At 45.6% G+C, this 10,066-nt stretch overlaps 1 protein-coding gene across 1 annotated transcript; it reads left to right on the forward strand.

Annotated features, from left to right (window-relative positions):
* Positions 1–775: 775 nt before the first annotated feature.
* ACP6 (acid phosphatase 6, lysophosphatidic) lies at positions 776–9,335 on the forward strand. Its single transcript, XM_035890750.1, has 9 exons — positions 776–910; positions 1,004–1,134; positions 1,785–1,864; positions 2,679–2,766; positions 4,328–4,460; positions 5,180–5,280; positions 6,633–6,728; positions 8,698–8,863; positions 9,195–9,335. Exons 1-9 carry the CDS (start codon positions 836–838, stop codon positions 9,333–9,335), a joined length of 1,011 nt encoding a protein of 336 aa, XP_035746643.1. The 5' UTR covers positions 776–835.
* Positions 9,336–10,066: the final 731 nt, after the last annotated feature.

The following is a 10,066-nucleotide window of genomic DNA, read 5'->3' on the forward strand; positions in this document are numbered from 1 at the left end:
GCCCCGAGCCGGCGGGGTGCCCGCTGCTGAGCTGCTGCCTTGCTTGGGGATCCCCCCCGCCCCGCCTTCCCAGGGCACTACCGAGAGTGAATCTGGGGAAAACGCGGGGGTGTGGAAGCTGAAAGAAAAGATGGGGAAAATCTTTTTAGTAGGGCCAGCTGTGTCAGGACAAGGGGTAATGGCTTTAAACTATGGAGCAGTGAGAGCTTTGGCCCCACTGCCTGTTAGGGGGGCCAGAGGGAACAATCCCTGCTGTGGGTGCTGAGGGAGGCGGGGGGGGGCGGCCCAGGGCTGCAGCGGGGGTAACGCAGGTTATTGCTGTGCCCTGGGACTTTGCTCTTCAAGGCCTAGTGCCGGGCCGATCCCCCGCAGCACCAACACCTTGTAACAGATGCTCAGCCACCCTGCGCTTACTTGCCTCAGCATCATTGCAACCGACCCCTCTTCCCCCCAGCCTCCGAGGCAGCAGCCTTTGGAGCTGGCAGATACTTGTCCGCATAGTTTGCTGAAGCAGCTCTTCAGTGTGTAACAAGTAGCAGCAATAATGCTTTCCTACAGATTCTTCTCCTGTAAGGGGAGGAAAGCAAGTACTGCGGTTCCTGCGCATCATCTGTGCCCGATGCAGTGCTGCTGTCATTTCTGTATGTGCTGTACAAAGAGAGCTCGTGGGGGCCCCGTGTTGCGCGTTATTGGCAAGGCAGCACAGAATAACAGTCCTGAGTTGGTTTAGTGTCCTTGAAAGTCCTTGTTTTTCACGGAGGCACTGTTTGTTTTGAAACAGGTGGAATGGCATCCCACACTTTTAGATGTGCCTGCTCAGACTAAGTTTGATTACATGGTGACGGACCTAAACGGAGGACCTCAACCTCCCTCACACTACGAGGAGCAATACAAAAAGACCACATTCAAGGTGAGGCTGTCTTTCACGGTGCTTTTGTGTTCCTTCTGTCGACTTGTTTATTTCCATATTCCACTGGAGACCCTTCCTTTTCTTTGCGCTTAGGGTGGTGCAAATGCAGGACAGCTGACAACAGTAGGCATGCAGCAGATGTTTGCCCTGGGGGAAAGGCTGAGAAGAAGCTATGTGGAAGAAGCCAACTTTCTCTCACCAACGTTTAAGCCTGCTGAGGTTTTGTGAGTCTCTCAGTTCCCTCCTGGACCTTCCCTTGTTTCCTCCTTCCTAATGAGTAGCCCTGTGCTAGGGAAACTTTCTGACCACCACACCCTTCTCCACCCTGTAGCAGACTGGCTGGCCCCTGGGCCTTCATCTTTGCTTGGCCTGCAGAGCCCAGTACAGGAACTCACTCATGACACAAAAGCATCCAATTCCCCAGCAGTCCTGAGAGTGATGCCAGGGACAGACTCATCTCACCTAGGTTTAGCCACTGACAGTGCTATTACACACCTTTATGGTGAGCGAAGAGAAGCAGGCATTTCTGGAGCACAATTTAACTCACTATAGATTAAATAGCTAACTTTCAATGAGATGAAGCACACCCCTGCTGCTCACATCAGTAATGCTGGGAGCATCCGGTTTAGGAAGAGATAAAAATTACACCAGAGAAGTGCCAATTTGTTATCTCCACTGACTCTGAAGGGAAGTTAAAGGGCATTTCAGATATAGGTGTCTGTAGGTGCCTACAGTGAGGCAAGATGAATCCCACCACGGGTTTCCAAAGCCACAGCGAAAGCAGAACCCTCAGTTCCAGCAAGTCCTCTCCAGCTACAGCCACATCCATGTGAAGGAGAAAGTGCTACTTCACAAACTGCTTTCTCTCTTTCAGCATCCGTTCCACTAATATTTTCCGGAACCTGGAGTCCACACGGTGCCTGCTAGCTGGGCTGTACCAACAGCAGAAAGAAGGTTGGGGAGACTTCTGAGCGGTGCCTTTCCTTTCTCAGTTTTCCCTAGATGCACACACCTCACACATCCCAACTCTCTCTGGCTCCTGGTCATTACTTCTTCCCCGGTTCTTCGCACCTGGCCCTCTTCCCCATACTCTCCTGGTTCTGTATGTTCTTTATCAACTTGTCACTTACTCCCTTTCTTTGTGTAGCTTTCTGCTGGTGCTCAGCTTGGATCTGTTGCCATGAATGCTGCAGTTTCAGGTCTACTGAGGAGGTTAGCATTAACCCATTTCAAAATAAGAGGGCGAGAGTTCCAGGTCCAATGTTCATCTGAAAAAAATTTCTCAGAGAAACCCAAGTATCTTAGCCGTAGGAGTACTACGATCCTTTACAAGTTCGGTATCTGGAGTAACTTTCAGCTGTACCCTACAGTTGACAACTGTAGCGTACGTCCTAGAAATACGCTCTGGGTTTTAAAGATCTCTCCTCTGCTCCCTCAGTATTCAGTTCCAGGAACAAACAGCAGAACTGGCTTGCCAGAGCTCCTTACACCTCATGACACAGAAACTAATTTTTGTCACATATAAACGCTAGAAAAAACAAACTCACAACTAGAAAGCTTTACAAGGTGGCACAGCAGACATCCCTGTGGAATTAAGCACTGTGTGCACAGAAACAAGCACAGCGGTGTGTGTTGCAGGTGATAGCTCAGGGGGAATTGTTAGTTGGCAGCAATGGACTTGAGCACAAAGACTGTGGGAGTGATTAAAGCAGTCTGAAAGACACACAGATGCACTAGTGATCACAGAAGCTTCCTTCTCATTCCACAGGATCTGTTGTCATTGTCACTGATGAAGCAAGCTCTGAAATCCTCTACCCCAATTACCACAACTGCCAGCGCCTGAAATGCTTGAGCAGGTAATTGCCAGCCATACCACCCCATATGATTTCACTGCTGTTTCATTTCAGCAGTAGTAATTTAAAGCAGCACGTTTTCTTCCCATTTCCCAATTTCTCCCCCTGCCACTTACTGTTCTTTGGGAATGATTAGGTAGTTGTATAAAATACTCAGTGAGCAGCATCACGTACCAAGCAGTGGCACCAGAAGGAAAAAAAAACAGACTTTTTCCTGAAAGACCAATTTAAGTTAGTCTGTGTCTAGCGAACACTCATTACTAGCTAATGTACAGCTATTCTGCAGCATTGCTGCAGGGCAGAATTAATGTCATCTGCATCCCTTAAAATGCCTTTCGAGTGTGAACATACTGGGCCTCCTTTTTATACTCAACTTCCGGTTTGGGGGTTATTGCAACATTCCTGTCACCTTTATACCTTGAAGAAACTGAAATATATGCAGCCACAACACATTAACAAAGACTAATGAAGTAAAATAAGGAACATCCTACACAAAAAAACCCACTCACGTTGGGCATGGGGTGGAAACTGAACAAGAGAGGCCAAGGTATTGCAGTTTGGCTGGATTACACATTAGCATATTTTTGTCCAAAATTCAAGAGCTGTCAGAATCCACTTGCAAAGGCTCATTGTTTGATGCTCGACTCTACAGGCAAAGGGTTGTTTTTGACAGCCGTCAGGTGATGGCCAGTACATTCAGTATATTCAGCCTCCTCTAGTAACATCAACTGTCCAAAAAGGGAGTAAACGGCAAGCTCATCCGCTCCCTCCCCCCAGCCCACCAACTGAGCATGTTTTGTGACCACGTCAGGGTGGATTTTTTAAGCTGCAGTAAGAAGTACTGCCTCATCTTACATGTTACCTATGCTAGAACTTCTAGCACATTTGATTTCGAAACAGAAACTAGAGCTGTTCCTAAAAAAAAATAAAAAGCAAACTTAAGCTTTTCCCACCTCCTCCCCAACAGATCAGGGGCAGAGAAAACAAAACCTATGCAACATATTTTGCTTGAAGTACACGGTCAGCATGGATATTCTCAGCTAAGCTTTTTAAAATAAAATTTAAAAGAGTGTAAAGAGGCAAATGGTTTCTAACAAAGCAAGAGGTGAATTTAAGCTGCAAGTGAGTTTCTGGGTGTTTCCCTTTTCCCACACTATACAACAATCAGCTCAAAGCTTCTACCCTTTCTTCTTTCATGAGGCAGTTAATGGCTACCCCCTGAAGACACAGACTTGTACTGTTCCAGTATGACCAGATCTGTTAAGTGATACACAGCCCTTGCTTATGGGAACCAATTCTGAGGTGTTCGCATCTCATCTTAATTTTTTCCCCCCACTTCTGTGAGAGCAGATAGCCAGCTCCCATCCTTGACATCTAGACACAGTGACTGTCCACTCTGCAGCTTAAGACTCCCAACATCAGGAATCCCTCAGTATCCTGTGGTGCTTCTCTTCTACCCCTCATGATGTAACAAAACTCCACTGGGCTGGGGTCACAAAAAACCCCAAAAGACAAAGTCGGATGTGTGAAAAGTTTTTGTTTTGTTTTCTTAATTCCCTGACAGGCATAAGCTGAGGAACGCTCTGCAACAGCCAGGTATCTCTGATGACTTGAAAACAATTAAGGAGAAGATGGGTATTGATGGTGATAAGTCTGTGGACTTTTTTCTCCTCCTTGATAACATTCTTGCTGAGCAGGTAAGCTGAGCAGTTCTGTTGCACTGTTACAGAAACAAACATCCCTTCACCATGCATATGGAGGAAACCACGGAGTGCCAACACCCACCAATACCACAGTGGGTACCTTTCTGTGCAATACAGAAAGTTTATAGAAATACCATGCCCTTTTTAAAAAGCAGGATGGGGAGTCAGCCTTGCTCTAGGATGGATGAAGACTCATCTCCAGTATTTATGTTCTTACCTTTAAATCCAGTATCTCTTTCAGGTCCAACGAAGTAGAGCTAAGAGAGCAGTTGGGCCTTGCTTACCCCATTACAAAGTGCTTTCCCTTTTCTGGCAGTCAGCACCTAATAGAGCCATCTTAATCCTGGTTCTAGCATACTACCCAGGAGCCGGATTGCTTGTGCCACTGGAAGGGAGCTGGTTGTATTTGTAGCCCCCTTAATACCTCTTCTTTGCTGGAGCTAATGGTAATTGGTGTGGCTGTCGGTTGAATAGCTCAAGGCGTTACGTTCTCCCTTCACGTAGAAATGTATCCTCAAGAACAAACATCCATCCTTTTAGTACACGGAGCAAGTCTGTACGTTTAGAACCATGCTAGAACTCCTCACATGAATACCGTAGTACAAATGCTGTGACATGAACAGCTGTTTTCTGTGGGCAGTCATCCATGTATCTTCAGGCTGGGTTCAGAAAGGGCCAAACCCTATTGTTACACTACGTTTATCTCCTTCCAGGTGCACAATTTGCCAAGCTGCCCTGTGCTGAAAAACTTTCAGCAGACAGTTGAGCGTCGATCTGTTGACTCGCTGCTTTTCCTTCTGGAAGATGGTTCAAGGTGATTGCCTGTATCCATGCCTCCAGCCTTAGGGGTTCTCTTAGGCTTACCCAGGGTAGATAAGCTACAGCAGCTTACTGTGGCAGGTGGAAGTCCTTTCTGATCTGCTGCATTCCCCCACCAGAGGCTACTGCCCCCTCATGGGGTCTGTGCCCCAGCCATCTCAAGTGTGAAGTCCAGTGCCTTGAGTCAGGAACATGAGCTAGGATGGAGGAGTCCAGACAGAGGAGGCCAAGATGTGGGCTTACGTCCTGCTTTGCTGGCAGTCATGGAGAGTAGTCTCTGAGGAGCAGTAGTAAGCCACTGAGGTAGGCAGTGAATGCCTCAGTTGCCACAGTTGTTTAAGTGAACCTGTGTCAAAGGCAAAAGCAGAAGAGAATAGGAGATGCTTCCAGCCTGAGCACTGAGGCTGCACAGGTGAGGCTGCCCTTGCAGTTGGCACAACTACAATCTGAATTCCAACCTGGGAAGTTTATTCCAGAGATGGCACCTACATAGCTGGGCTGAGAAGTGTTGGTGCTAGTGGAAGAGGCGATGCCAGGCCCTGCACGCATGTAACTACTTGCAAAAGAATCTTGCTGCTACATGCAGTTAATTACCTCTTCCACAGTTGTTTGTAAAGGTGGCTGTGTTGCTAGGCTAGGAGCCACTTTTCTTTCGGATTCATTAACAGCTGCCATAGTCACCAGCTCTTCTCAGGTGGTGGTACAGGACTGCTTTTTCTGTTAGGGCAGTATTAGAGATCTTGGGTACTGAAAGACTGATTTCCCCCACTCCCACAACACCTGAGAGCACCACAGTTGCACTCATCCTCGATTTCCACTGATGTATTCATTAGGTAGAGGGAGTTTCTTCACACCAGAAGTTGTCTAAAGATCTCCTCTTTGTTCAGTATGGGAATAAAACCTAATTTTTAAATATACCTGCTACCTTCCTGAATCCTGCTGTTCCCCCTCCCGCCAAAGACCCCAGCCACTTCAGTTGTGGTTTTGCATTCAACTATGGTCATCTTCCCTATCTGAAAACCATGCATCCAAAAATCACAACTAGGGAAACAAAATAGCACAGAGAATGTCAAGGAGTTTCTAGGTTTCCCTTTATGTGGGCCACACCTTATGAGACTGCTTGTTAACACCTCTCCCCTCCCAGTCTACAGTCACATTAGAATCTCTGCAGTGACTATGCAACTCCTGAAATAAAAAGTAACCACAGGAATTACATTTAGCAGTTCTTAGCTACACTCAATACATGTGACCAATTTGTAAGAGAAAAGCAGGTTCCCAGGTGTTCATTTGAAATTATTTAATTTGGAAGTTTAAAACCTAGTAGGTTTATTTCTGCTTCTTTTATAGAGAAGTTCTTCAGATGAGTGTTGGTCTCCTTTTCTATACCTTACAGAAGAACATTACAGAAGCAGTAGATCCCTCATCTCCAGCTGAAAAGGCCAGGTACGGGGCAGATCTCTTCCTCTAATAGTTACAAATTCTGACTTGCTGTCAGCGTGAAAAGCTGGTTCAGAGAGATGTTGAATGTGCGGGTAAAGAGAATGAGTGCTCATCTGCTAGAAAAAGCATGAGTGCTACTGGCTATCCACGGAGAAACACAACTAACATTTTAGGTTTGGGTTTGTTTTTTTTTTTTTTTACTTCTCTTTTTATCAGAAAGGAACACAACTAACATTTTAGGTTTGGGTTTGTTTGTGTTTTTTTTTTTTTACTTCTCTTTTTATCAGAAAGCTCATTCTCTATGCTTCCCTTCCGCTGCAGATGTGACCCTAGAACTGTATCAGCACCGGCAGTCCAAAGAGTGGTTTGTTCGCCTGTCTTACCATGGAGAGGTAAGTTCCCAGAGGAAGCCCATTGTACAAATCTTGGGCTTTCGGTTTTGCCATGCATGCGTGTAAAGCTGTGAAACAAGACTTGTTCTGAGCAGGATGTCAAGCCAGGTAACAGAGTAAGAAACCTACAGTACATCCATGGTAGCCAAGATAGCTTTTCTGCTGAGCTGGCTATTGATCTGGTGTGAGTTCGGGCAAAGACTTTGAACCTCTTCCTCTCTGTGTCATTGCCTTGACTAGCATATTTCCCTGCCACAGAATGCATCAATATCAGCAAAAAAAGGCTTTGGCAGTACACAAGATCTGTGATTTTGTCTCTTTGCCTTTGCAGGAGCAAGTGGTGAAAGGATGTAGAGCAGGTCTCTGCCCACTCGAAGAATTTCTAGAAGTTCTTTCACAGTACTCAGTCGGCCCAGAGGAGTACAATAAACTGTGCTCCCAAATGGAGGGGAGTCTGCAAAGTGACTCATAAATAAGTTGTCTTAAATTAAAGTTAGTTTATTGTGACAATCTTTGATTACGTTTCTTTATATTCCTACCACCCTTCCCTACTCTAAAGATACTTTAGATGAGGGGACTTTTTCCTACCAGACACAGGGTGGCACAGTGTCACTTTTCACTGTTAGCAGCAAGATGAAAGAAGCCACCTAACAGAATGGCCCAAGTTCACTTCTGAATGTTCACAAAAGCACGGAGAAAACAGCAAGGGAGAGAACAGACCTTTTTAAATCGCCCTGCTGCTTTGGGAATACGAGAGAAAAAACAGAACTGTTCCTCATATGCTGGGACTGTGGGATGAAGCCCAGCTTGCTCTGTGCTACCAGACTTGAGAGCTCTGACATAAGAATTGCTTCTATGTATGGCAAACTGCAGAAGCCACAGTGCCTTTCCCTTTCTTTTGTTTTGCAGTTCAACTATGGTCATCTTCCCTATCTGAAAACCATGCATCCAAAAATCACAACTAGGGAAACAAAATAGCACAGAGAATGTCAAGGAGTTTCTAGGTTTCCCTTTATGTGGGCCACACCTTATGAGACTGCTTGTTAACACCTCTCCCCTCCCAGTCTACAGTCACATTAGAATCTCTGCAGTGACTATGCAACTCCTGAAATAAAAAGTAACCACAGGAATTACATTTAGCAGTTCTTAGCTACACTCAATACATGTGACCAATTTGTAAGAGAAAAGCAGGTTCCCAGGTGTTCATTTGAAATTATTTAATTTGGAAGTTTAAAACCTAGTAGGTTTATTTCTGCTTCTTTTATAGAGAAGTTCTTCAGATGAGTGTTGGTCTCCTTTTCTATACCTTACAGAAGAACATTACAGAAGCAGTAGATCCCTCATCTCCAGCTGAAAAGGCCAGGTACGGGGCAGATCTCTTCCTCTAATAGTTACAAATTCTGACTTGCTGTCAGCGTGAAAAGCTGGTTCAGAGAGATGTTGAATGTGCGGGTAAAGAGAATGAGTGCTCATCTGCTAGAAAAAGCATGAGTGCTACTGGCTATCCACGGAGGAACACAACTAACATTTTAGGTTTGGGTTTGTTTGTGTTTTTTTTTTTTTACTTCTCTTTTTATCAGAAAGCTCATTCTCTATGCTTCTCATGACATTACCCTTATTCCTCTCCTGGTGGCACTGGGCACCTTTGATCACAAGTGGCCACCTTACGCTGCAGATGTGACCCTAGAACTGTATCAGCACCGGCAGTCCAAAGAGTGGTTTGTTCGCCTGTCTTACCATGGAGAGGTAAGTTCCCAGAGGAAGCCCATTGTACAAATCTTGGGCTTTCGGTTTTGCCATGCATGCGTGTAAAGCTGTGAAACAAGACTTGTTCTGAGCAGGATGTCAAGCCAGGTAACAGAGTAAGAAACCTACAGTACATCCATGGTAGCCAAGATAGCTTTTCTGCTGAGCTGGCTATTGATCTGGTGTGAGTTCGGGCAAAGACTTTGAACCTCTTCCTCTCTGTGTCATTGCCTTGACTAGCATATTTCCCTGCCACAGAATGCATCAATATCAGCAAAAAAAGGCTTTGGCAGTACACAAGATCTGTGATTTTGTCTCTTTGCCTTTGCAGGAGCAAGTGGTGAAAGGATGTAGAGCAGGTCTCTGCCCACTCGAAGAATTTCTAGAAGTTCTTTCACAGTACTCAGTCGGCCCAGAGGAGTACAATAAACTGTGCTCCCAAATGGAGGGGAGTCTGCAAAGTGACTCATAAATAAGTTGTCTTAAATTAAAGTTAGTTTATTGTGACAATCTTTGATTACGTTTCTTTATATTCCTACCACCCTTCCCTACTCTAAAGATACTTTAGATGAGGGGACTTTTTCCTACCAGACACAGGGTGGCACAGTGTCACTTTTCACTGTTAGCAGCAAGATGAAAGAAGCCACCTAACAGAATGGCCCAAGTTCACTTCTGAATGTTCACAAAAGCACGGAGAAAACAGCAAGGGAGAGAACAGACCTTTTTAAATCGCCCTGCTGCTTTGGGAATACGAGAGAAAAAACAGAACTGTTCCTCATATGCTGGGACTGTGGGATGAAGCCCAGCTTGCTCTGTGCTACCAGACTTGAGAGCTCTGACATAAGAATTGCTTCTATGTATGGCAAACTGCAGAAGCCACAGTGCCTTTCCCTTTCTTTTGTCATGTTGGAGGGTTGCTCTGCAGACAGATGAACCTCCCAAACTGCACAGCATTTAGCTACCCCATCTTCTTGAGGGCATTTTTGTGCACACAAAACCCTCTCCAAAGGGACAGAAAGCCTCCAAACCTCTTTCCTGCACTCCTGTAATTATGGAAATTCTGCTGTGAACATGCAAAACAACCACAGTGGGCCAAGTACAAGAACATGCACTCTTGGTGAACTCTGCTTAATGCGCTTTAAACAAGGAAGTCCAGGGAGCTGCTACTGACTTCGGCTTTGGCCAGCATTGCATCTATTTTGC

The sequence above is a fragment of the Egretta garzetta genome, unplaced genomic scaffold (assembly GCF_000687185.1).
Source record: "Egretta garzetta isolate BGI_Z169 unplaced genomic scaffold, ASM68718v1 scaffold383, whole genome shotgun sequence".
Taxonomy (NCBI): Eukaryota; Metazoa; Chordata; class Aves; order Pelecaniformes; family Ardeidae; genus Egretta; species Egretta garzetta.

What these genes read in the sequence shown, in the direction of transcription:
- ACP6 (XM_035890750.1), top strand. Translation starts at nt 836, where the DNA reads ATGGTGACGGACCTAAACGGAGGACCTCAACCTCCCTCACACTACGAG. An exon ending in CTTCTGGAAGATGGTTCAAG is followed by an intron (nt 5,281 to 6,632) that starts GTGATTGCCTGT and finishes CTTCTTTTATAG; the next exon opens with AGAAGTTCTTCAGATGAGTG. An exon ending in GCCTGTCTTACCATGGAGAG is followed by an intron (nt 8,864 to 9,194) that starts GTAAGTTCCCAG and finishes TTGCCTTTGCAG; the next exon opens with GAGCAAGTGGTGAAAGGATG.